Consider the following 27,888-nt stretch of genomic DNA (forward strand, 5'->3'; position numbering starts at 1 on the left):
TTATAAAACTAGTCATCATAATAATTTAATATATTACTTAAATCAACTAGTCACTAATATTTAATTAACAAATTTAATTAATTTATAAATTAATTAATCAAATAAATTGAGAGTGTGGTTTTTATTTATAATTTTTAACAAAATGAGTGGACCATCACAACAATCAATATCAACAGCACAGGAGCTACGTCGAAGTAATAAAATGCAAGATTTTAGTGGTATTAATCGTGAACGAAGTTTTGTACGAGTTAATTCGAACCATCACCATCATCCGGTATGCAATTATTTAACAAAATTTTTTTTTCTATTAAGGATGTACGACGAACGTCAGGGCTATTTTGGATAAAAGGCTTGATTTTTTTATATGAAGTTGGACTAAGTCTAAATCAATTCCCAAATTTTAGGGGGGTTTGCCCTATTATTTAAATAAATAAATTACTTCAAAAGTAGGCATATTTAACATTGATCTGATGATATGTTTTCATAGATTAGTCCGAAACTAGCCCGTGGAAATAAAAAAAAAAAAAAAACTATTTAGATTAAAGTTGAAACTTTAGTTAATTATTGAAAACAAAAAAAAACCCGTTGTGTCCTTAGATCATATATTTTAAATAGATGAGCCCAGTGTATACCACGTATGTATATTTTGGCGTCACAGAGTAGATTAACAAAGATGAAAATACAATATTCAAACAGCTGACAGAGAAAACACCATTTTGGAGGCCTGGTATTCAATGCGCATGATCGTATGACCGGAATCAGCTGCTTCAATGATGTGTTTATATTTCACATTCACATGTGCTTAAAATAAATAAATAAATTTTATTTTGTTTTAACGTTCAAACAAGTAATATTGTTAAATAATTTTGTTTAAATTCTATAAAAAAAATTTTTTTAATGGTAAAATGGTAATTTGTTCAAAATATACTGTTTTAACTTTATTTAAAAATAGTATAATCTTATTTTAAATACGCGCCAGGATATTATTTTGTATATTAAAACATTATGACCAGGCCTCGGCATTTATTATCCTTGTCAATCTACTTTGAGACGTGGTTCTCACTCTGTTGACAATTCCAGTAGTGAATTTTCAAAGGTTGTGTCCGACTAATTAAGATTGTGTGAGCACGGTAGTGAGGGCACAAAAAAAAATATATTTTTTCAATTTTGATGGTGAATTATGTTATAACTTGACAATATAAGACTAAAAATAAGTAAATTTTTCGATATTTCGAAAATTGAAAATTTGGTTTAAATATTTAGCTTTCGATATTTCGAAAACCGCAAAGTAGATATCGAAAAATTGTATTCTTATTTTTCGTCTACATTCATGAAGTTATAAGAAAACTCATCATCAAAGTTGAAAATAAGGTACAAATAATTTCAACCGAGAGTCTAAATTTGTCTTGGCCCTCCTACTAAATATTTTAGACAAAAAAAAGTGTAAAATGAGTTTTTTTCTTGTACCTCAACCTTTTGGGCCAGTTTTTTTTTTAATGTTCTGGAAGGAGCGTAGATCAAAATCAACTTCTAATTTGGTGCCAGATAAGCCAATTATTGGTATCCTGATTTCTAAGGTGATTTTTGAAAATTTTAAAACTTCCAACAAAATAACTAATAAGTCAAAAAAATATACTCAGAGGTTTTCCGGGTCACTGATAACGATTCCGAACCCAGAATTCCGATATATTCTCTCTTCTGGGGTAATTCGACCTCCACAGGTCCAAAACAGCAATATTCTGTAAATATTCAATAAAACGGCTTAGGATTTATTAGAGTCTTCAGCCTGTATCCATGACTTTGACCTACATTTACCGATAATCTTAAAGCGTATTTTCGTTCGAAATGCAATAATGACATATTTTTAAATCACATTTCCTCTGAAAGCTAATTCGTTTTTCGAAAAAATGTTTTAAACAAACGTTGTTAGATTTTTTATGCTGATCAACGTTGTAATTTAGAGTGTTGTTCTATCTCTTACCGTTTAGGATCTAAATTGGCTATTAAAGAAACCCGAAGAATTCTAAATCCAATCTGATGTCAGAACGTGATGTCCCTCATGAAACTCTGCAACTTTTGTTTAAGTTGTTTTTTTATTGGTTAACTAAAAAACGAGCTATTATCCATTATAGATTAAAATGACCCACACTGTATAATTCAGTTTTTCCCAGAGAAAAAAAGGTTTTCATACATAACTTTGGGTGATTTATCAAAAACTCGTAACTCAATGGATAAAAAATTTTTTTTGTGATTTTATCGATCTGTTCCATAATTTTTAAAAGAATTACAACAAAATCAGGGAAAAATTATTCTTCCCGATTTGGATAAACATAATTTTCTATAGTAATACAAAAAATGAGCCTCCGTAACGATTGGACAAGTAATTTCAGAGATGTCACTCAAAATTTTAAATGAAGGGCGAATATTCCGTATAGGAATTTTTCAGTCGATATCACAGAAATTTGTCATTGAATGAAGAGAAAAGGGATTTTAAAAAAATATTTCATAGAATAATATTTATTATATTAAATCTTTGGTCTTAACTTAATCTTGTAAACATTTCAATAAATGTTCCTTATACATTTTTTGATCTACTTGCGTTATAACAATTGTATTCTTATATAGTTTTAATTTATTAAGTTTATCTGGAAGTAAACCACCACGAAATTCTCCTTCGGTCACTGGAGCGATATAATAATGTTCAGCAGCTGTTGCAATCTTTGGATTTAATGCGGTAGTTGCTAAATATGTGTCAGACGATACCCAATATGAATTTTTTGGTAATGAAACACCTTCTGCTTTATTTATAAAATCAATCATGTCGTTATCAATTTTTCCTAATACATTGAGACGCCAATCCTAGATGATAAAAAATATTTCATCAGTAAAATATTAAGTAAATACAAGTGAAATTTACAAAATTTAAAAAATCCCCGACACATTTTCGGGTACGGAATTTTAAACTCGTACTTGAAACATATCTAAGAACACTCTCCATTAAATTACTATTTTCTTTTTTACCATTTCCAAATTGAACCGATTTTGAAGATCATCGCCAAATTTTTATTTTGTTTCGGGTACGAAATCCTATAACCTCACTTGAAACTAAGCTAAGAACACTCTCCATTAAATTGCCTTTCAAACGACATAAAAAGTCCAAATCGATTCATCTTTTTAGGCACTACGATGCCACAGACAGACAAACACACACACATAGCGGTCGAACTTATAACACCACTTTTTTTTTAGTTCGGGGGTTAAATAATTAGGCTTACCTTATCCATAAAACCATAAAGAGCCATTGTATCCCATGGCATTATGATTAATGGAGAAATTTCTTCACTATTTGTTGAATTAAAAACAATATGATTTGCAATTGGATCCGTGAAGAAATTAAATTCTATCCCGGGTACAACGTTTCCATAACCACTTACACTACCTCCCAATATAATCAAATTTTTGATATTTTTTCGAAAGGTAGGATCTATTCGTATAGCTAATGCAATATTTGTTAACGGCCCAAGAGCAAATATCGTAATCTCACCTGTGAACAATTTTAATTCAATTTTCTTTTATTATACACTAGCATGATACCCGCTCGCATAGCTGGGAAATTTCTATTTTAAAAGTAAAGACCACCACGTTACAGCCTTCTCCTCCTTTTCCCTCACTTATTCCCCTTCCATAACACTAAAAATACTTTTTATTATGAATACAAATTATTTAGCCTTTGATTTTGAAATAGGAACTTTCCGGAGAAGCGGGCGGGTAACTGCCAGTATTTTTATAAATTATAGCCTATATTTTATGTTGATGTATACGCTGCGCTGCTATATTATTGCAAAGTTTCATTAAAATCGATTAAGTGATTTTCGCAATCGTCCAGCGAAGCGGGACTCTATAAATTATAGGCTATGTGTTATTCTGATGTAGGAGCTAAAAGTTTCATTCAAATCCATTTAGTAATTTTGGCGCGAAAGCGTAACAAACAAACTCACTTTCGCTTTTATAATATATATAGAGAGTTGGAGATAGAGAGAAGGGATAAAGGAGACGTATGAGCTATATTATTATAAAGTTTCATTCAAATTCATTCAGTTTTTGCGTGAAAACGAATGAAACAAACAAACTTACTTTAGTTCGTATAATATACGCAGGTGACTTTTTTAAGTTAACATATACTTGAAACTCGAAAAATAACTTTTATCGACAAAAATGCTTCAAGCGAAAAATGTTAGATGTGTAGGCGCACATCTTACGCAGGCATTAAACTTGACCTAGGTTTTCAGGCTCAATGAAAAGCTCAGTCTACTCCATAACTGGTAATCGATAGATGAACACTTTAAATTAGAAAGTTGTTATTGATTAAAAAAGTAACATTTTTGTTCGAAACATTTTTTCGCAAACCGTACAGTTTAAGCAAAAACAGACTGAAAAGTTTTACCCAAAATTTTCATATCAAAATTGTTATTTCGTATATTGTTTCTGGGAAGTCTAGGCACTTTTCGAAAAATAAATTTCCACTAAATCCAATAAAAGTTGTTTGTTTTTCTATAAAGACCATTTTTTGTCCAAGTTGAATGAACAAACGCACAAAAAGCTAAATTTTTGCTATCAATTACTGTCTAAACTATTCGCCTAACAAAAAAATGTTTCAAACAAAAAATGGTTGTGTATTTCTAAGGAACAACTTTCTAATTTAAAGCGTTTATCTTATGTTTGGCAGTTATGAATCGAGTGATATTTTAATTGAACCTGAAAACTTAGATCGATTTCGATGATGGTATAAGATGTGTGCCTTTAAAACAAACATTTTCGTTTGAAGCATTATCCTCGATTAATTATTTATTTATCGAGTTTCAAGTATATGTCAACTTAAAAAAAGACATCCTGTATAGGGATTGAAACAGGGATTTTAAAATTAAGGTTTTATAAATTATGAATTTGTTGAAAGTCAAACAAAATTCAAAGCTATAATAGATGATGATATTTCTTGGTAAAAAAAGGTTTTGAAAATTTTTGCATATGTGATAAAATGAAAAAAATTAAAATTAATACCTGGATTTTCCCGAACCAATCGAATTAAAGCATTTACAGCGTGCTCAGATTTGATAATTCCAAGATCTGGTGGATTTGGAAATTCAAAATCACCTAATCCATCGTATCCATAATAATATCCATCTTGTACTGGTATATCCAAAATTGTGCTATTCGCACCAGCATAAACAGGAATCTGTAATTGAATATTAATTGCATTTATATTTTCCGGACAGGCGCAAATCTACTTTTGTATAGAACTATAGAGTATACTTCTAATCATTTTCTCTGTGTTTTTCATTTTTTTACCTGTAAACTCTTTGCAACTTTTAATGTTTTTAAAACATTTATTTTAACATTCTTCAATTCCGTGTTGCCATGAACACATGTAATTCCAATAATTTCGGTGTCATTTAATTCTTTTCTTAAATATTGTATTGATGTTAAAATTGCTAACGCATCATCTGCTCCCGAATCGGTATCAATAATTATTTTTGTATGTTTTAAATTTCTTACATATTCTAACGGATCAAAGTTTGCATTTGCACCATCTGATCTAGATGGAAAAGGAATAAAACAATATCATAAATAGGACCTTAAAGAAATTGAGTATAAAATATTCGAAATTCCCTCTGACGTAGTCTGAATGCGCCCACTCCCAGTGAACAACGCTGCATATACTTGAACTGAGCGCTCGATCGGCAACTGTTACATGCAGATAGATATATTATAGTCTTAAATAGCACATAGGCTACTTTGTATCCCAGTAAAATGTATGATTGCCGTGGGATAGATTTATTTTAATTTTTCATAAGGCAATGGATCGACATGATTTTTTGCATAGGTATAGTGGTAGTTTGGGGGTTAGTAAATGACATTGGCCAATTTTCACCTTAGAAAAATTCACGGTTCCTATGGAATAGCATGCAGCATGGGCGTCGCCGAGGGGTGGGGGTAGGTAGGGACAGCTGCTTCCCTCTAGAGATTCACCAAAATATGGTTTACTTTTTTAAAGCACGCACTAGCTTTAAAAAAGAAAAAATTCTACTGTATTCAAAATATCAGTTATCGGATGAGTTTAATATGAAATTAGAATCAATCAAGCCACCTACAAATTTTCGACTAACCATCTTTTATAGTTTTTGAGAAAAAGGGAACTACTATAAGTTATTTACGAAAAAATGTTTCAAACAAAAGTTTTTTACTTATTTTTATATATATGAAACAATTTTACATTTAAAATTTTATCCTTCCTTTTGCGGTTTACAATACCTAATGGACCCATGTTGTCAATTTGCGAACTCAAACTCACTTTTTGCGTCCGGCGCACGATATAAAATAAATTCAGCTCGAAATCTCTTTGGTTTTTGAGTTATCGTGTTAACGGTCAGACAAACGGAAATGGACTAATTAGGTTCATTTTATGAATACCTACATCAAAATTTTGTTTGTGGCCTCAATATTTCTAAGCGTTACAAACTTTTGATTAAACTTAATATACTCTGATTTACTTCATATATAGGCTACAAAATCTAAATTAAGTAATTTTTGACAACAAGTTTTTAGGGAAAGGGCGCCCATACAATGAAAGGGGAAAAAGGAATAGTAGAAAAAGAAATTTTTAGGTAAGTCTCCCACAAGAAAACATAAACAAAATCCACGGTTTTCACTAGTATAAATCCGAATTCCAGTGTCTGTGACCCCCCAAAATTTAACTCTGGATCCACGCCTGTTTTCAGGTAAATTAATGGTAAAATAGGTCCAATTTTAAAATAAAAATAAAATTTCGCGTTTTATCTCCTATATTTTTACTTGTACCAACATTTCATACTTTTACCATTCTCCATAAAGCAACTTGCTCTCCTCTTTCCATCGACTGGCGACGCCCTTGGCACACAGGAACCGTGTTTTTAAAAGGGTTTTGTGAAAGTTCGTGAAATAGATTTTTAGCATATTTTTCCCAAGAAGGATTGAATAATTTACACAGTAACGATAAAAATTAAACGTGGATAACATTACTCTGTTTTAATCGTGGGTAACACGGCGGGGCGCAACTAATAATTTATATTTGTTCGTACAACGTAAATAAGTATGTAATGAATGATTCGTGTAATTAAATACAATGTAATTTTAATTAAATGATACAATTAATATTAAATTACATAATTAAGTGTTCATTACCTTTGCATTGAATATATAAGAAATATTAAAAATGAAATTATCCCTATATTTAACGTACACATTATTAAATTTGGTAACAACATCAACCAACAACTTTATATTTAATAAATAATATCGATAATAAAAATAAATATTATCTTATTATTTATATAATAATAATAAAATAATGAACTTTAGTTAATTAACAAATACTATAATGACTTAATAATGTTATAATTATATCTAATTAATAGATATTTTATTTCCCCTTTAAATTGAAACTCGTTGTAAAATTAATTATACAGGGACGTAACGAAATGTCAAATTTTGGATATGCCATTAGAGATAATTTCAGATCGGATGTACCAATTTATTAGTTTTTCCTTTTTCACCACTGTTTAATCTTATATATTATCACTCTAGCAAGTTCTTTCCTGTCTTACCTTTATCATCCTTATTCCTTTATCAAATTCCATGATTCACCCCTCATTTTCAAGGTTATTATGTCTAGGTTTGACGAAAAATATAATCACGATCTAAAAATGTACCGCTTAGGAAAAAAACCATAGACAAATAATTTGAACAAAAAAATATCATAAATTTAAATACTACTTAAAATTTAAGTTTATGTTAGTTTTTATAGATGATCTGCTAATACTCTAGACATATAATTACTATTTTTAATGTTCTCCTAATATTAATTTAAGAACTTTTGATTTTTTTCACCACTTTTCAACGAAATTTGTTGATTGTTGTTTTTAACCACGGGTTACGGTAACTACGAGAGAATAATTCTTCACAGATCGAGCTATTATGTCTATTATTGCTGCCCAAGAAGTTAATTTATCGTTGAAAAATGTAATAATGTTGAAATCATCGTCATTTGTTTAAGCTTTCACTTTGAAACAATTGAAGATTTATTTTCATTTTCACCGTTTTTTCCAGTCAGATTATGAAATCTTCTTTCATATTATATTTTCTAAAGTAGTAATAATTTGTAATTTCTTGTTTTCAGACTACCCCCCCCCCCCAAATATTATTCTCCCATGATTACTCCAGTAATTATGCAGAAAAATTTCGTAGCTTATGAATCATTACTCAAATATATTATACTCAAATACTTTTTTTTTACTAGGTACATAAAAATATAATATAGTTCAGAATACTTTTATTTTAATGTTATTCTGATAGATGATATAACTTGACTAGTTACCTTGAAGAGTCTGTATTGTAATCTGACCGTATCGTACACTGTGCGCTGTTTATATAGTTACAATCAATTGTTACCGTACAGTCTAGCAAATTCTAGAACTGCCACGTATGTTCTATTGCATATATTTTACTTGTATATGTTTTTTATCTCTGTTTAAGTAATATAAAACGATATTGTTTTTTCTTTTTAGAATTGTCTAAATTACATTTGTTTTTAAGATAGTACTGTATGTGTGTGAACCGTTGAATGAATATATCGCCGCGTCGGGTTGTTTATAACGACGGATTATTTATATTGTCGGGTTCATTGTTAACACCACTTTGTCAATTCTTGGCTATCGATCTATTTTTTTTTCTGTATGATTTCATTGTAATAATTTTATAGTCGCACATTTGGGTGTCTAATTTTCTAATTACGCCTCTATGATAGTTAAAGCAAGGAGTGTGTGGATGTCCATTCGTAAACAAATGTATGGATACAATGAATTTCCTTTTAAGGTAATAATCCAAATGGTTAAAGCTTTGATAATTCCATTACTCACATTTGCTTGCCAAGTATGGGGTTTAGAGCATTCTGTGGAATTAACAAAATTCTTAAACTTAATCTATAAAGAAATTCTGGGCGTAGCTAAGTGTACGCCGAGCGATGCAGTATTGCTAGAAATCGGTGAATTTCCGCTGGAAGCATATTCAACTCTGCAATCTCTCTCTTACATGTTTAGAGTTTTGAACAATGAAGGTAGGCTGATACAAAAAGAAAGCGCTAAAAATTGTATTAATTACATACAAATGAATGACTGTGCTAGAAAGTTAGTGGATGAAGGCATACTTCACGTTGGGAGCAATGTGGATTATATCCAATGGAAAAAACGCGTAAAAGCTCGTGTGGAAGATGTTTATAGAGATAATATGCTGAAAAGTGTTGCAAGCAAAAGGTCTCTACAAACCTTTAATATAATAGGAAAATTTGATAATGGAGCCCCATATTTAAAAATGTTAGATGATAGGAGTTTGAGAAGGGTATTAACAAATTTTAGACTCGGAAGATTTGCTTGGGAAAACAAGGCGAAGAGAGATGGAGAACGTGTGTGTGTTTTGTGCAATGGGTGCGAGTCAGGTCATCATCTTCTCTTAGACTGTGCGGGAGTTGACTTAGTAATGCGAGACCATATTATACGTGTATTGGGTGATACAGTTGACAATATTTTAAATGTGAGAGATCCGTCTATGTGTGTGAAAGTTTGTAAATTTATAAGTGGGTTTTTGGAAAAAAGAAAAAATTTTCTTGTGTAAACTGTTTACTTTGCATCTTTGTATTTTTTCTAATTTTTTAGTTATACGATTATTATATTATTATTTCTGTTATTATTACTAGTATTATTGCTTTCTTAATTTTTTTTTTTTTAACTATTTGTCAGGATTTGTTATTTAAGTTTGAACTTTGTTTGATTCAAATTTTATTAATTTATATCAATAAAGCTTATTATTATATAATTACGCCTCTGAAATGGATAATTTTCTCAAATGGATTTTTTAAATCGATAATTTATTAAAATTTAAATTAATTTTTATTTACGCTTAATTATAATGTACATCTTTTTTAATGAGATTTTGATTTTATTTTAATAGTTTTACGCCAATCAAATTTTACATTAAAATCGCAAATGCAATGTGAAGTTACCTTTTTGGTGTATTATTTGGACCCCTTGTGTGACCCTAATCTTCCATATTCCTTTATCAAATTCCATGATTCATCCCTCATTTTCAAGCTTACTATGTCTAGATTTAACGAAAAATATACTCACGGTCTAAAAATGTACTACTTAGAAAAAAACACGATAGACAAATAGTTTGAACGAAAAAATATTATAAATTTAAATAATAAGTTTATTAGGCAAACATGTTAGTTGTTATAGATGTTCTTCTAATACTCTAGACATATAATTACTATTTTAAATTTATGTTCTTCTAATACTAGAACTTTTGATTCTTTTTACCGCTTTTCCACGAAATTTGTTGTTTGTTGTTTTAAGCCACGGGGTACGGTAACTACAGGAGCGGAATTCCGCATAGGTCCAGCTAGTATCTTTTATTGAGACAAAAAAAGGCCAAAACAAAAACAAACAAAAAATTTTTTTATCATTTTATTTTTAAATCAATTTTAATCTTGTAAATATTTCAATAAAAGTTCCTTATAAATGTCTTGGTCCACTTTCGTTATAACAATTGTATTCTTATATCGTTTTAATAAATCAAGTTTATCTGGAAGTAAACCACCACGAAATTCTCCTTCGATCACTGGAGCGATATAATAATGTTCAGCAGCTGTTGCAATCTTTGGATTTAATGCGGTTGTTGCTAACCATGTATCGGACGATACCCAAACTGGACTTTTTGGTAATGAAACATTCTCTGCTTTATTAATGAAATCAATCATCTCGTTATCAATTTTTCCTAATACATTGAGACGCCAATCCTAGAGAATAAAAAATTTCTATAAATTGATTCGTGACAATTTATTTCCAATTTTATTGAAAAAACTACCTTATCGATTTCTCCATAAAGCTCCATCGTATCCCAAGGCATTAAAATTATTGGAGAAATTTCTTCACTATTCGTTGAATTAAAAACAATATGATTCGCCACCGGATCCATCCAGAAGTTAAATTCAACCCCAGGTAAAATATTTCCATACCCACTTACGCTGCCTCCCAAAATTATTAAATGTTTAATATTTTTCCGAAATGTTGGATCCATACGTATAGCTAATGCAATATTCGTTAACGGTGCAAGAGCAATTATTGTAATTTCACCTGCAAATAAAAAAAAGGTTCTATATAAAAATTATTTTATAAGAATTTCAGGAACCTACCTGGATTCTCACGAACCAATCGTGTTAAGGCATTTACAGCATGTTCAGATTGTATTAAACCAACGTCTGGTGGATCGGCAAATTCAAAATCACCTAATCCATCAATACCAAAATAATATTCATTTTCTATAGGTGTCGCCAAAATGGTGCTGTTTGCGCCGGCATAGACTGGTATCTAAAATTGAATAATCGCGTTACTAAATATAGTGGAGGGTCGTAAAATTTATAGCTCAGAATCCAGGACCAGCCAATGAATCTTTATAAAAACTTGTCGACTGTTCATTTTTTAAAGCTTAAAGACAAAACATTGGTCATGGATTCCGAAATAAGACAATTTTTATACCTTACGGTTCTCTATTAATAATGTACCTTGTATAACCTTTTTGAATACCTTTTAAGGATGTACGAGCGCCAGGACAGTTTTGGATAAAAGGCTTAATTTTTTTTTTATATGAAGTTGGACTAAGTATAAATCTATTCTGAAAATTTAAGGGAAGGTTGACCGATTATTTAAATAAATAAATGACTTCAAAAGTAAGCATATTTAACATTGGTTTTAGGGGAAAACGGTAGATGGATGATATATTATCATAGATTTCTCCAAAACTAGTCTCTATTTTCAACCACAAGTCTAAACTTGCCTTGGCGCTCGTACTACCTTAAAATGGAAATAACGTTGAGAAAAAACAATTTAATTTTCAGATTTAAAAAAATTTTAACTTCTAGACTTTTTACAACTTTTAAGTTGTACGAAGTTTGTGACCACGGCTAATTTGAACGGTTTCTGTAGTTCCCAATATCTTGGGAAAATTCCCAATACTTTGGTCTTAAAATTAAATTTATTAAATATATTTTACCTGTAAACTCTTTGCAACTTTCAATGTTTTTAAAACATTTATTTTAACATTATCCAATTCCGTGTTGCCATGAGCACAAGTAATTCCAATAATTTCGGTGTCATTTAATTCTTTTCTTAAAAATTGTATGGATGTTAAAATTGCTAACGCATCATCTGCCCCAGCATCGGTATCAATTATTATTTTTGTATGTTTTAAATTTCTTACATATTCTAATGGATCAAATCGCGCATCCGATCTATAAGTTAAATAAAAGAAAATTCATATCGATTCTCTGTACTGTTTATGAGAAATGTGCCTTTTTTTGGTTGCGGTGGGTTTGGTTTTCCGAAATTTAAATCTTTAAATTTCAACCAAGTTTAGAGTTTTTTCAAGCGTTTTATTGTTAAAAGTAAGTTGTTTATATTAAAATGTTCTGTCTGTATATTTTTATTAAATTAAACGATTTTCTAACAAGAAAAAGGACAATAGAAGCTAATAGAATAGAATAAAACCCTTCTCTCGAACATTCTTTTAACCAGAATCCTCTAGAACAACCCCAGGGTATTAAAGGAGGCTTTCTCGGCGACTTGAGTCAGTCTTTTTTTTATAAACCACAGAGTTCAGATCTAAAAAGAAACCGAAGTGAGAATAAATGAAAAGCATATTAGCCAAATTAAATTTTTGAAAATGTTTCTAACTTTGAAAGTAATATACAACTAAATATTCTAGAGTGTTCTGGTAGTAGAAATTTCGAAATTCGGCGATATATAAACCAAAATCCAGTGACTTTCTTTCTTTAATTAGTTAATTAATTTGATATACTCTATATACACCGTATATGTTTAATGGTCGAATATGTTTCTCAATATCTAAGATAGAAATCTATAATATTTACGTTAAAAAGTAAATCATTAAATATTATTTCTACCATTAAACATGCGATATATTTTAACCCGAGCAACGCCGGGTTTGGCTGCTAGTTTCTCATAAACGTTTAGAGAATCGATATGAATTTTTCACAAAAAACGTATAAAAGAATGATTAATTGATAAATAAAATTTAATATTTTTTGGTATCGAAATACCTTAAACGATATTAAACGTTTGTTTACCTGTGTAATGAATATAAAATAAGGATTAAAAACGCACCTATTGCCACATTTAAAGAACACATTATTAGATTCGTTAACATCAACAACAAATTTCAAACTTAATAAAAATTAATAAGAGTTTCTTATTTATAATATTAAAAAATAAAATTAATTGGTCTAGACTCTAGCTGATTAAAAAAAAATAGGTACTTCAAATGATATGAATAAATAACGGGTGTTCCAGACTACCCGTATACCTAATCTAAAGTCCCAAATTTATATCGTTGAATCTGGAATTTGAAATTGGAATAAGTTCTGTCGATGTTGGTAATAGTATGGATGATTTACTTAAAAAAGATTCTAACTTACACATTAATCGGCATATTTTGGATTTTAGATAGAGGGGTGTACGAGTAGTCTTGAACACTTGGTATAGTTAATTGGTAAAAATATTTCATTCGTAATAATTTATTAATAGATAGATATATATCTGTTTCCTTACTAATTAAAACTCATTGGAAATTTTTTACTTATGCAATCACGGCATTTTTAAGGATGTACGTACAGTGTACCGGATAAAGGATGCGTATAGTACCTACTTGTGATAAGGGCTGTAATGAAGGGTATGCGGTAGTATAAAGAGTATACTCAGTAACTTTAACTTGCAAACAGGATCCATTTCATTCCCCTTATTTCTCTTTTACTGGTGTACAAATATTCAAAATAATGCAATTATCATTCGTTGAGCACGCAGTAAATTAGAATAGGTAGTAAATTTAAAAACAAGTGAAAACAAACAATTGGCTTAGTTAATTGTTGAAATACCATGTATAGACAGTGTTGATTACTCTGTCACATTACACATACATACATGTCACACATACATAACTGATATTCCCATATAATCAATACTATACAATTTGCGCTCTCACGGGTAAACAGTGACGTTTACGAAAAAACGTTTCAAACAAAAGTTGTTTATTTTTTTATAAGAAACATTTTTACATTTAAACTTTTGTTCTATCTCTAACGGTTTACAAAATGGGTCCTACGGACCCAAAACCCAATTGACCTATGTTGCTCATTTACGAACTCGACCCCACTTTTTGCGTCCTAAGCACGCTATGAAAAGAGTGCGCTGTAAAAATTTCAGCTTGAAATCTCTTTTCATTTTTAAGTAATCGTGATGACAGACGGACAGACGACAGACGACAGACGACAGACAGAGAGACAATCGGAAATGGACTAATTTGGTGATTTTATGAACACCTATACCAAAATTTTGTTCATTGTATCATAATTTTTAAGCGTTACAAACTTGGGACTAAACTTAGTATACCTTGGTATATTTCATATCCATGGTATAAAAAAACTATTGACTGAGGTAATTGTTGAAATATCCTATATATAGATAGTGTTAAATATCAGTGTCTGTATTATTTTTTTATAATGTATATGAAGTATACCAAGGTATACTAAGTTTAGTCCCAAGTTTATAACGCTTAAAAAGATTGATACTTGAACAAAATTTTGGTATAGATGTTCATAAAATCACCAAATTAGTCCTATTTTTGAGTTATCGTGCTGACGGACAGACAGACGAACGAACAAACGGAAATTGACTACTTCTGTTTAAAATAAAGTGATTTTAGCGTTACAAAATTGGGACTAAATTTAATATACCTTGTTATATTTCAGATATAATAAGGTATAATAATGTATGTCATATATATTTCATAAGTGATTTAATTTTACTCTGTTTTTAGGAACGGCAAACGCTATTTCACTTCTGTAATATATATTGCATATACTGTAGTTTGTGTTTAGTAGATTTAGCTACTGCTGCTAATAGTGATGAAAATAATTTCAAACTTGTTACTTGTAGGTTTTTGGGGTCGCTGAACACGAATATTGCGACAGTAATCGGGCATCAGGTACCTCGTAGACTAATTGTGTCCCGGTGCTTGTGTTCACCCCAAAAACACCTCGAGTAACAAGTTTGGAATCATTTTCATCACTATTAACCGAATTGTGAATTTAATATATTTACAGTATTACAATGTAATTATAAAATTCATATTATTTATGCAAATTGAATATTTTTCATTTCTTATAAATCAATTTAGACCACAAAATTTCCTACGCGCTCTAACGAATCGAATGCCGAAAACCGCATTCAAATCCGACTTACGGTTAAAATTTTCCGAACTCCATTGCTTGGTTTCTGCGATATTAACATTGACTGGCTAAAGTGGCACATATGTGTGTGTACAATTTGACCATACCTCTTAGTATTATATACGCATGCGTTTCCTTCTAAATTAAGGATTGAACCGAGTAACAGTTCTAATTGACTAAAAATGATTTCTAAAATAAACTCTCATTCTCACATTTTTTAAAATAATACAGTTCCTGAACGAAAGGGATAGAGGACATACAAGCTTTTTCAATATTAATTTTACTTACTGACTATGTGATGTCATAACGTTTTAAATTTCAGATTAGTAGATGAAACACACAAAATAAAATCAAGTGTCTTATAATAAATAAGAGTATATCTATAAAAATTATCTAATCGTTTAATAATAACAATATTTTTATTCCCTTTAATTATATTTTTTAAACAGGGTCTGATTTACTAATAAGAACACGTGTACACATCGTACATAACTAATCAAAAGTTTTAATATATGTAAAGCTACATTTCATTCGCTTGTTACTTTGAATTATTTAGTTCCCCTAGTCTGGAATGTTTATATTTATAGATACAAAAAGATAGGCAACACTCATGACATAAAAGTGACGAAGGTAATAGTAAAAAAAAAAATTTTTTTACATGATGCTTTTTATGGATTCCATAGACTTTATGGTTTTTCCTTTTAATCGGGAGGTTGTGTTGAGGAAAATGAAATTTTTCAAACTTTTCTATTAATTTGACTTTATTTCGAGTCTATAGGTGAAAATCCCATCTTTCTAGCATGTATAGAACAGATAATATTTATTTTTGAGTGGTTTTTTGCATGCTCTCTTAACCAAGTACTTAAAATGCAATCAGTAGAAAAATTTTTGCAGGATGTTGTTGAGTAAGCTTTAGACTACAAATAAAAATTTTATACATTATCTGATTTTTTTATAAACTTTTTGAATTATTTAATAATCAAACAATATTCTACCGAGCTACCCACCGGCAACCTACACTTTTACATTTAAGAGCATTTTTTAAACGGGATCCTGAAAAATATTTCATGCGAAAATTAGTCATGCTCAATGACGGATTTTATTGGTTCTGGATTTTAATATATGCTAAGACTCGGTTGGCTGATAAGTCCCCGGTCTGACACATAGATGGCGTCGCTAGTATTAAATGCATATTATTTTTATATAGTACCAACCTTCAAATGATTCGTGTCAAAATTTGACGTCTGTAAGTCAATTAGTTTGTGAGATAGAGCGTCTTTTGTGAAGCAACTTTTGTTATTGTGAAAAAAATGGAAAAAAAGGAATTTCGTGTTTTGATAAAATACTGTTTTCTGAAGGGAAAAAATACAGTGGAAGCAAAAACTTGGCTTGATAATGAGTTTCCGGACTCTGTATTTTTTCCCTTCAGAAAACAGTATTTTATCAAAACACGAAATTCCATTTTTTCCATTTTTTTCACAATAACAAAAGTTGCTTCACAAAAGACGCTCTATCTCACAAACTAATTGACTTACAGACGTCAAATTTTGACACGAATCATTTGAAGGTTGGTACTATATAAAAATAATATGCATTTAATACTAGCGACGCCATCTATGTGTCAGACCGGGGACTTATCAGCCAACCTGTTATCTAGCGATAGAAAAAAGAACTATTGTCGGAACGAAGCTACAAGTTATACTTTATTGGCGCATGCGCAATAAAACATTAATTACTGAAATCGTATTATTTGCGCTTATATATCCGAAACGACATCAAGACTTCAATTGTGGAATGGGCTTAAAATGTATTTTGTGCAACTCTTTTTAGATTCAATTAGACCCTGTATTCATTTTACAACACTAATAAAAATTATAATCTCTCAGTTAAAATGCCAAAAAATAAATATTACAAAATAATCATTCTCTAATAAAATTATCATTGGTTTCCCGTATTATTATCGTATAGGAAAGTTGTCAAGGCCAACTAGATATACTTTTATTTTTGTCCAAAACTTTTATTCAAGAAAGAATTTAAAAAATGCAAGCACTTGAGTCATGGCAAAATCCATCATACAACGAGAAAACAAGCTTTTCTGGTAAAATTTTCTGGCTTAAATGGTAAAAGGAATTAAAAACAGAAATTTAAAGAATAATATTTTATTGAATATTGACCTATACATAAATTTTAATCTTGTAAACATTTTAATAAATGTTCCTTGTAAATTTTTTGATCTACTTGCGTTATAACAATTGTATTCTTATATCGTTTTAATACATCAAGTTTATCTGGAATTAAACCACCACGAAATTCTCCTTCGATCACTGGAGCGATATAATAATGTTCAGCAGCTGTTGCAATCTTTGGATTTAATGCGGTTGTTGCTAACCATGTATCAGATGATACCCAATATGGTTTCTTGGGTAATGAAACACCTTCTACTTTGTTTATAAAATCAATCAGATCATTGTTAATTTTTCCCAACACATTTAGACGCCAATCCTAGATGATAAAAAATTATTAGACATGGAATAAAATTTTGAATATAAATATAAATTTATTTTTTACCTTATCCATAAAACCATGAAGAACCATTGTGTCCCATGGCATTATGATTAATGGGAAAATTTCTTCACTATTCGTTGAACTAAATACAATATGATTTGCAATTGGATCCGTTAAGAAATTAAATTCTATCCCGGGTAAAACGTTTCCATAGCCACTTACACTACCTCCTAATATAATCAAATGTTTTATATTTTTCCTAAAGGCTGGATCCATTCGTATAGCTAATGCAATATTTGTCAACGGTCCAAGTGCAATTATTGTAATCTCACCTAGAATAATATTAATTCTCTTGTTTAAAATTTGAAATTTAGACTTCTTTAAGTGACTGGGTATTGAAAATAAAATTTTACACCTGGATTCTCACGAACCAATCGTGTTAAAGCAGTTACAGCATGTTCAGATTTTATTAAACCAACGTCTGGTGGATCGGCAAATTCAAAATCCCCTAAACCATCATGCCCATAATAATATGCACCATGTGTAGGTGTGTCTAAAATCGTTGTGTTTGCTCCGGCATAAACTGGAATCTATAATTTCAGATTTTTTTATTGATGAAACCCTATTTACTTGATAAAAAACCAGCAAAAAAATTCTTTCAATTCACGACGAGACATATCAGTTTTGAGTCGACCGTAGTTTTAGTTATAGTTTTGAGTAGGTCGTAATAGACAAAGTGACCCTCGTGTGTTTAGATTTGATTTGAACGAAGTTTAAGACCACGCACAGTGGAGTATTTATATCAAATTTCTAGACAAAAGTCAGAAAACTCAACTCAGATAATCACTCCATCACAAACAAGCCACTTGAGTTACCTCAATCTCGCTCCCCGTCTGTTTTGTAAGCCAAAATCTACCTGCTCTTATGGATACATATTATTATTGTTCTCACTCTCGATTTACCGTGTCATTCAATTTACGTTTACTGTGTTTGTTAGTGCAATTATTTAAGGATTTTTTTTATATTGAAGACGAAAACGATTTTTTTATACTTAATGCTAATGTTTCTTTTAATTAAATATTTTGGAATCATATTTGCTGTTAAAAAATATAATTTTTTTCATTAAATTTATCGTACTCAAAGCTTTTTGTTTATGTGTCAGGTTTTGTCGGGAAACATTTTTTCTAACAAGGCAAAGTTTAAGTATTCTTTAATTTGTTTATGAAAAAAAAAACTCTTGTGCGAACTTGCGCCTTTTCTTTTAAAACTAAGATAAGAATAGACATTAAGATAACTTAAGGAAAAAGTCAAAAAAAGAAGCAAGTAGTTTTCCAGTGAAACTTTGTAACTAATAATTCCAAAATCACGTTACGTGGAAACAAAAGCAAGCATAGATAAGAAAAAAGTGATCAGAAGCAAATTATATCATTTTCTTTTTCAAAAAATTGAAAAAGAAAATGAAATAATTGAATATATGAAGACGAATATGACTAAAAAAACTTTTTTATTATTACCAAATAAAAGATACTTTATTTAGAAATTTGGTATAAATACTCCCCTGTGCCACGGCTAATTTGAATGGTCTCTGTATAATCCCCAATTCTACGGGATGAAAACTAAAACTTAAATTTATAAAAAATATTTTACCTCCAAACTCTTTGCAACTTTTAAAGTTTTTAAAACATTTATTTTAACATTATCCAAATCGGTGTTGCCATGAACACAAGTAATTCCAATAATTTTGGCATCATTTAACTCTTTTTTTAGATATTGTATTGATGTTAAAATTGCAATCGCATCATCTGCCCCAGAATCCGTATCAATTATTATTTTTGTATGCTTTAAATTTCGTACATATTTTAACGGATCGAAATGTGCATTTTCGCCATCTAATCTATAAAAAAAAATAAAGATTGTACGATTGTGAGACCTAAATGGGGAAAGGCAAATCCTCGGACTGATTAATTATAAATATACGGTTTGATTACCTTTTCAATGGGTAAAAAATAAATATTAGAAATATACCTAATCCTATTTTTAAAGTACATATTATTATATCCGATACCATCAATAACAAATGGCAAACTTAATACAATAAAAAGAACTATACAAAAAGTATCTTATTTATATACAATACTAGCTGACCCGATCACGCGTTGCTGTGTCTCAGTAAGACAATCAATTAATATTTTACTGAATTATTCAACATAACTGAACTGATGGAACACAGCGCCATCTATTTAACACTTACACAAAATGAAAATAATATTGAGGGAAATTGTATAACTCTCTTCGCCATCTATTGAAAAGTTAGAGAACTTCAACCTTTTCTCTATAAAAAACCTTAAATTCGCATTAAAGAAAATTTGTACAATAACTTTCCCCTACATTTAGTGAATTTTTAGACGGCTTAGTGGAAAATCTAACCGGTTCAGTGGTCGTGCAACCTAAATATAGTCTTTAAAACGTTCGGCTACTGACTGAGATGTTGCGGGTTCGAATTCAGGTAGCGGCAGTGTCAGCAATTATAATTAATAGGGCGGTAAAATTGATCACACAGTCGTCGCTTGGATAAGAACGAAGTAAACGACTCCACCCACATCGTAAAAATTTAATTCTATATTTGATGTAGTTGTAAAATAAAATTAATAAGGATTAAAAAAACAATGATGTGGGTGGCCTCTGTTATAGATATACATCTGAAAAACGGAGGTTAAACCCCATTATTATTATTAGTGGAAAATCTAAGTGATAATTTTTTAAGGGTATTGTTCAGGGGATTTACAAACTTCCTTAAAAAGTCAGACGACATTTGATAATTTTTCGGTTTTCCTTTCTTTCGATTAAAAATTAATAAATTATATCGTCGAATATTGCAGTAATTTAATGTTATGATATTTAATTTTGATAAATTTGACTTTAAAAATTGATGAATTTTCATTTTGAAAAAAATTTGCAGTCTTATTCAATTAATCCTTTGTCTATGGTTCTATTTTCTGTAAGATAGAAATAGTTGTATTCCTGTAAGGATAAAGATCATACACGATATTTATACATAAAAAAAGATTACTTACTTGATGTGCGATGTCATAATAATATAATTATGATATTAATAGAAAATATTATTAATAAACAAACAACTGAACACGTGTGAATATTATTAATATTAATACTATTAAAATAAACCGATGCGCTACGAGTATCCGATTCAAACTAATCGTTTATAATTAGTATGGTAATAATTACAAAAATATAAAATTATTATATGTTAAACAGGTTCTGACTAACTTGACATTAAAACAACACAAAATTTAATGTGAACACCTTGACTAAGTAACACATTTTATTTTATCAAAACAGTCGTAATAGATAATAGTGACGTTATTTATTTTCAATGTTTTCCATCTATTTTTATTCAATTTCTTCTATTTTGATTACCTATTCACTATTTTCCACATTTCCCTTATCAATTTTATAAAATAAATTATGAATTATTTAAATAAATAAGTACCTAATAATAATTAAGTCATTAAGTGCTATTCATTCATTATATCAAATGACTTTTGCTTTGAATAGTACAGTTAAACATGTTCCAAATAAAGAAAAATAAAAAAAAATCGCTCGCATTTTGTTAAAACTTCATGAAATGTGTTTCGCAGGTGTCAAATATCATTCGTAACTAACTCATGAATTAGTTTCGCAAATTTTTCTATTTGTTCATAAACAATAAATTGTTAATTCAATAGAACGATTAATGTTCAAGTTGACTTACAAAATTAATAAATAGGCAACTTGAATTACGTGTACGTTATACTTGTATAATAGTTTTCTGTATTTGACAAACACTTAACATTTACGTCATAAAAGTGACATATTTAATAAATTTTAAAGTGAACTTTAACATTGATCGTTTCATTGAATTAAAAATTTATTGTTTAATAATAAATAGAAATATTTTCACCACTAGCTCATGCATTACTAATGATATTTGACACCTAAGAGACACATGCCATGAGGTTTTAGCAAAACGCGAGCGGTTTCTTTCATTTTCCTTTATTTACCGATTTTTGTAACATCTTTTACTGTACTCGAATTATTAACTTAAGTGCTATCAAATGACTTTTTCTTATTTGCGGTTTAAAAATATTATCTCCCAATGTCGTTACAAATTGCTAAGTATATTAAAGGCATTGAGAATCTATTAAATTATATCAATTTCGTTACATAGAATGTATTAATTAAATTTGTAAAACATAAAATTTGTTCCTGTATGCAATTTTAGAAAATTATCTTTTTGGAGTCATAATCAACCTCCCTCTTTCTTTTTTCCTGAAAAATTGGTTTATACGTTACATTAGTATCTGATTTACACCATATTATTTAAATAAATAAAAAAAAACTATTTGCATTATGTATTTTGCATTATCCAGAACCAATTCAAATTTACTTCGAAAACAAGTAACCTGCTTCTTTTTATTAAAATGTAAGGTTTTTTACATAGTGTTTGCCATGGAGTGACGTAATACTTTTAAAACTTTCTGATTGGTGTTTGCTGTCACATGACTGAATATCTAATTTTACAAAAATTATTTTATAAAAATAATAATAATCCTTATTTTTTATGAAAAATAATTTTGTGTTTTGTTATCTACATATCATAATTATTATTAGAAACTTCTATCCAACCGATTTATTCTTAGTGGGCAAAAGCCTATTTCAAACACAAAATAAATATCCAAAATCAAGCCGTCTTGAATCAACTTTTTCGTGATATTGTTATCTCTTATATTATTATGAATATTTTACATTAGAAATTAATAGAAAAATTTTTTATTAAGAATAAATATTATTGTTACAGGGCCGGAATGAGAAAAAACGGAGTCATACATCGGTGGCGATAAATATGCGTGGTAAACCAACGTTGGAAATTTACAGACCTCCAAGTATATGTAAAATATTTTCCCCCAATTATGATTTTTTTTCAAATTTTATAAAATAAATCAATTTAGAATAAATGTCACTTTAACATCCTCTCCTAAGATTTTGGAACAAAAAACCAGAAAATCTTGCTTTATTTTTTGTTTAAATGAACAAGTATTATTAATTTTAGGTGTGCGTTTAGACGGATCACAGAATGGTTTACAAAATCCAAAACTGAATGTTCATGCAAAAGAATTTACAATGAATCATCAAGGGAATAATTTACAAACATCAAGGTTTGTAGCATATCTACTCATTTATATAATCTATTCATCTCATTTCGCTTCTTACTCTTTCCTTAACTTTAGCTGTTCTTATCAATAGGTCTACCCTGTATCATACTGTGACAATAATTCAAGAATTACTGTCCACACACTGCAATGTTGTTTACACTATCCAGAATGACTGCCCGTAGAGAACTCTACATATCGACTGACGTGTTATTTTACAGTACCCATAACTACACTTTTACATAAAAGCTATTTCCATTGAAACCTTATGAGTATTTTTGTTATTCGTACAGCCAACGATACCAGGCTCTTTATAATACAGAAACATTTCATTTGTTTGTCGTTAGTATTTCATGAAATTTTTTTTATTCTTTAGATCAATCGCAAATTTAGGCCATGCCTTTCATCAACAACAACAGAACATTCTCCAACATCAATTACAGCATTCGAAATCGAGTGGAGATATGTTACGACAAATGGCGGCCCAACAACAGCAACAGCAGCAGCAACATACACCTCAATCCCAGCATATTCCAACGCCATTGTTGCATCATTCACCGCAAATGATGCTTCCAGCAAGTGGCATACCATTACTTCAGTCTGCATCAAGTGGTAATATTCTACATGTAGGTACAAGGAATTACCTTCATATACCTTTCAAGAAGACAATTCGATAGAGAAGCTGTGGGCTTTCCACGCCACCTTTTTAATTCTGTATTTGCTTATAATAACATCTTTCTCCTCGGAAGCATTTCAGCACTTCTGCTTCCTGACCATTTATTGTCAAGTAAAGCAAATAGTAGTTCTGCATGGCTGCCTGAAATGAAGTGGCACCGTGGCGGAACAAATGAATGTAAACCTTGAAAGGGTACTGGGACACAGGAACATTCCAGGCCAATTTTAAAATCGACGAATTTACTAAAAAAAGGCACAAAGCTGACGAACACACGCCGCAATAGACTTCCGGAAATTTTGTTTGCGAACTGCAAGCTGCTCTTGAATGATATCTGAAAAAAGACAAAGCTTAGATGAAGGAGGTCTGCCATTCCCATAGCAAGATACTCCGTAATTTACCGAATCAAAGAATGGCTACGACAGGCCAAACTGTGTATAATCACAGCTAGGCTATTTGACTGTACTCATCTGAAACTTACTAGAGCACGGTTGAGAAGAGTTGTAGGACTCCTGGCAAGACACTGTCGCCTCTATAACATGGGGATGTCTGTCAGAAAAATCTGTCAGATTCAAAATGTTCGGATCGTAAGTGTTCCTGAGATCTTATATCACTTCCTCTATAAACAAAATTGATGCGGCTATTACAGGTTAGATATGCCTTCTCTTCTCTGTCACTGTCCAGCTCTTGCCATGAAGTGAAGGACTCTCTTGAGCCAGACTTTCTCCAACCTGAATTCCGATGACATGAAAGCACTCCTGCTGTTCTTAGACAGCTTCTAATAGTTCATGGAGTAATGGCGTATCCCAACTGACACTTCCGTCTAAGTATGTCCCACCACAGGACAACCACTCTTACTTAACCATACAGGACTACAGGCCTATGTTCTGGCGACCCGATTGCCTATTAGTTTTTTTTTATAACAAATTTAAACAATTAATTATGTTAGTTATTAAGCAAATATATTGTTTGTTAAAGAATCCACGTGTACATTTTCAAACACCCATGACACCGCAACCACAATCTGGTCAACAATTTTTTCCAAATATGGCAAACTCAACAGCCGTATATCGACCATTAAGACAGCCATATGTAAATCCACAACAAGCATTAAAACGATCTAAAAGTCTTAGTGCTGCAGATTCATTAGCCAGTAAATTACAAGCACTTAATATTACATCTGAAGCACCGGATTTAGGACAATTTTCTACAGAAGTTGAAGAAGCTTTAAATATTGCAGTTGAAGGTATAAATACAAACTTTATTAAAGTGGTTTCTTTTTTTTTTTGGAGGGTTAGTGTTAATAATTTAATTTGTTTTTAGATCCAAATAAATTAACTGCAAGATGTTTAATGGATTTAGTAAAAAGTATATTAGAAAGAATTGTAGAAGGTCGTAGATATTCATTACCTGGTGCTAAATTATGTCTTACAATTATAGAAAAAGAAAAAAATGAAACATTTTTAGAGACTTTACTTAATACTTGCCAGCAATGGTATCAAGATCGTGATAAGGTCAGCACATTTAAAAAAAAAAAAATAATATCAAAAAAAATGAATTCAGTATCTTCACTCATTATTATTATTATTTAAATTTGATATTAACGTATTCATGCCTGCCAAGGAGGGAGAGAGGATAAAGGATTTACACCCCAGAGCCTCCCATCTCCTTGAGAGACATAAATCTTCACAAGGCAGCTACGTCTTTTGAAGAAAGTTCACTGACTTGTGGCCGTGTAGTCTGTACGTCCGTCAGTCAACGCGACGTCCGTTTGTCCGTCTGTCTTCCGAGTCGGGGGTACGTAAGTCTGTCTGATGTCCTGGTCAAGCAGGCTCCGTCCCTGCACCGCAGCGATGTGGAACCTACTAAAAAATAGAAAATGAAAAAGAAGAAAGAAACTTCAAGGGCTGTTACTTGAAGACAGTCTGATGCGATCTCAATGTACGAAGGGTGCCTATAATGACAGCCTTCTGCATAGAAGAGATAAGGTGACGAAGATGAGACCTGCAGACCGGAATTATTATTATTATTATTATTATTATCATAGATAAAATAATAGTAATTATTATTATAACAAATATAATAATTTATAAATAATGTCAACAAATAATACATATTCCAGTTAACCTATCTATTGGGTTCATAGATTATGTCATCTATCGATCCTTGTTTATTGTTAAAGACTTTCGTTTATATCGACTAACTTCATTGTGTAAAAAAATTGTAGCTAATTTCAACATGTAGTTTTTAAGTCATTTTGTGCGCGCGCATCATAAATATTCACTTTCATCATTTTTTCATAATGGTTTATATTTAAATTTATACATTTTTTTTGTAGATTTTACGTAATGCAAAAACGGGTGAAGGCTCAAAATTTACAGCATTTATGTGGTTTTTAACAGAAATGTCTAGCCAATTAAAACGACGACAATTACAATTAAAAACACAATGCGAAGGTGTTACACCTGGATTATTACTATTGTCGTTACTTGTCAAATGTTGTCAAGCTTGTGTTCAACCGCCTAAATCATTACCTGAGGTATGAAACCTAATTATAGTTTTCTATTTCACTGGACCTCTACCTTTTCAGATCTCTTGATGGCAAAAATAGCATATTTGGCATCAAGAGATTTTATTAGGTTTCGATCCTTCCTTTCAGTTTTTTTGCGCATTTATCTTCAGTCCATGAAGATACATTGACTTCAGATCTTCCTCCACGTTTTCCAGTCATTCCTTTTTCAGTCCGATCCTAGCTTAACTTCTTCCAAAATTAATTTGGATTAAGCCATGATGTTCTTTTGCCATAGTTTTCCGCCCACGTTCCACTTCTTTCAAGAATATTTAAAGAGTTTTATGATAACATCCACAATCCGATATTTATATCAAAAGTCTCAGCTATCCTTCTTAGGTTTTTGACCTCCCTGCCCATTGTCATACAATGTCACATTTATATCGAAAGTTTTTTCGACGTAACATGTCAAAATCTATAATATTAAAGCGCAAAATTTATATTCTTTACGACTTAATCTTTATTTTATTAAAAACATAGCTGGGCCTCGCGGTGTTATCCGCGATTAAAAGAGATTTTGAAATTTTTTATCGTTACTGTGTAAATTAATCAAGTCCCCTTAAAAAAATGCGCTAAAAATCTATTTCATGAACTTTTACAAAACCCTTTAAAAAACATGGTTCCTGTACAATATCCCTTTAGAACCGTGCATTTTTTCGGGACAATAATTGAATGACCCCGAAATTACACTACCTATGCAAAAAATCATGTCGATCCTTTGCTCTATGAAAAATTAAAACAAATCTATCCCACGGAAACCATACATTTTACTGAGACTTACTCTTTCCCAGGAGTCTTGAGTTCGATTTCTGGTACCGGAATCAATCTATCCAAACTTTCACGATTATAATATATATCAGATTATTTTTAATGGAAATACAAAAAATTTTGAAATTGCTGTTTCAATTTAATTATTTCTAAATATAAAATTCAAAAATATGTGACGCCACATCAGGGGGAGAGGGTTTTACAAATGTGACCTCCTGTGACAAAGAAGGGGGTTAAAAAAATCATAAAATTTGTCTCGCTAAATTTATGGATGGCCCCTAATCTCTCTATAGTGATTTTTCCAAGAATTATTCTTTCCAACATTGTCTACTGTAATTAATTTTTTTGCCAAAAATGTTGTGTTTTTTTTTTTAGATTGAATGTTTGTTTTTTGTGCTAACATCAATCGGGCGTGATTTAGAAGCCGAATTACCAACACAACTTGGACAATTATTAGAGAGTGTACGAGATGGTTTTTTAGCAAGTACGGCTGCACCACAAATACGAAAAACATTATTACAATTAATCGAATTAAAAGCATCAAATTGGCAATTACCTGGATCAACGGTTTTATATTACTATCCAAAAATGAAATAAATAAGAAAAAATATTGGATAATTTTCTTCTTGGTGAAGAAAATAAACACAAGTATTTTTTTTTCGTTTTGCGAGAAAAAGAATGTAGTTAACTAGTTTTTACAAATTTTTTTTAGAGAAATATATATATATTTGAGTATTGAAATAATTTTTGTAGTCGAAAAATGGTAACTTTTTTT

General features: G+C 30.4%; 3 protein-coding genes across 10 annotated transcripts; 1 reads left to right on the forward strand and 2 right to left on the reverse strand.

Annotated features, from left to right (window-relative positions):
• Window positions 1–69: 69 nt before the first annotated feature.
• LOC123291896 (CBP80/20-dependent translation initiation factor) lies at window positions 70–27,828 on the forward strand. Of its 6 annotated transcripts, none has more exons than XM_044872344.1 (8): window positions 70–274; window positions 22,752–22,842; window positions 23,016–23,109; window positions 23,480–23,729; window positions 24,755–25,022; window positions 25,100–25,290; window positions 26,115–26,315; window positions 27,489–27,828. In XM_044872344.1, the coding sequence occupies exons 1-8, from the start codon at window positions 143–145 to the stop codon at window positions 27,708–27,710; spliced, it is 1,449 nt and encodes a 482-aa protein (XP_044728279.1). In that variant the 5' UTR covers window positions 70–142; the 3' UTR covers window positions 27,711–27,828. The 6 variants fall into 6 exon arrangements, with proteins under 6 accessions (XP_044728279.1, XP_044728280.1, XP_044728277.1 ...); XM_044872345.1 differs by having other exon boundaries at window positions 22,752–22,836; XM_044872342.1 differs by having other exon boundaries at window positions 23,004–23,109; window positions 27,489–27,827.
• On the reverse strand, window positions 2,507–15,708 carry LOC123291909 (probable uridine nucleosidase 2). 3 transcript variants are annotated; one of them, XM_044872370.1, is made up of 5 exons: window positions 15,677–15,708; window positions 12,139–12,376; window positions 5,059–5,233; window positions 3,276–3,544; window positions 2,507–2,859 (listed from the first exon to the last, which is right to left on the reverse strand). In XM_044872370.1, the coding sequence occupies exons 1-5, from the start codon at window positions 15,691–15,693 to the stop codon at window positions 2,545–2,547; spliced, it is 1,014 nt and encodes a 337-aa protein (XP_044728305.1). In that variant the 5' UTR covers window positions 15,694–15,708; the 3' UTR covers window positions 2,507–2,544. The 3 variants fall into 3 exon arrangements, with proteins under 3 accessions (XP_044728305.1, XP_044728304.1, XP_044728303.1); XM_044872369.1 differs by lacking the exon at window positions 15,677–15,708 and adding an exon at window positions 13,232–13,316; XM_044872368.1 differs by lacking the exons at window positions 12,139–12,376; window positions 15,677–15,708 and adding exons at window positions 5,347–5,593; window positions 7,219–7,346.
• LOC123291912 (uncharacterized protein C1683.06c-like) lies at window positions 17,575–20,999 on the reverse strand. The gene is made up of 5 exons (XM_044872373.1): window positions 20,968–20,999; window positions 19,541–19,787; window positions 18,309–18,483; window positions 17,957–18,225; window positions 17,575–17,890 (listed from the first exon to the last, which is right to left on the reverse strand). Exons 1-5 carry the CDS (start codon window positions 20,982–20,984, stop codon window positions 17,576–17,578), a joined length of 1,023 nt encoding a protein of 340 aa, XP_044728308.1. The 5' UTR covers window positions 20,985–20,999; the 3' UTR covers window position 17,575.
• Window positions 27,829–27,888: the final 60 nt, after the last annotated feature.

This window comes from Chrysoperla carnea, chromosome 2, assembly GCF_905475395.1.
Source record: "Chrysoperla carnea chromosome 2, inChrCarn1.1, whole genome shotgun sequence".
Taxonomy (NCBI): Eukaryota; Metazoa; Arthropoda; class Insecta; order Neuroptera; family Chrysopidae; genus Chrysoperla; species Chrysoperla carnea.

Coding starts and splice junctions, on each gene's coding strand:
- LOC123291896 (XM_044872342.1), top strand. CDS start 143: ATGAGTGGACCATCACAACAATCAATATCAACAGCACAGGAGCTACGT. Junction 275..22,751: donor CGAACCATCACCATCATCCG/GTATGCAATTAT, acceptor TTATTGTTACAG/GGCCGGAATGAGAAAAAACG. Junction 23,730..24,754: donor CAAGTGGTAATATTCTACAT/GTAGGTACAAGG, acceptor TGTTTGTTAAAG/AATCCACGTGTACATTTTCA.
- LOC123291909 (XM_044872368.1), bottom strand. CDS start 7,301: ATGTTGTTACCAAATTTAATAATGTGTACGTTAAATATAGGGATAATT. Junction 5,594..7,218: donor CTTATATATTCAATGCAAAG/GTAATGAACACT, acceptor TTTTCCATCTAG/ATCAGATGGTGCAAATGCAA. Junction 5,234..5,346: donor AAGTTGCAAAGAGTTTACAG/GTAAAAAAATGA, acceptor ATTCAATTACAG/ATTCCTGTTTATGCTGGTGC.
- LOC123291912 (XM_044872373.1), bottom strand. Junction 18,226..18,308: donor ATTGGTTCGTGAGAATCCAG/GTGTAAAATTTT, acceptor ATATTATTCTAG/GTGAGATTACAATAATTGCA. Junction 17,891..17,956: donor TTCATGGTTTTATGGATAAG/GTAAAAAATAAA, acceptor TTTATCATCTAG/GATTGGCGTCTAAATGTGTT.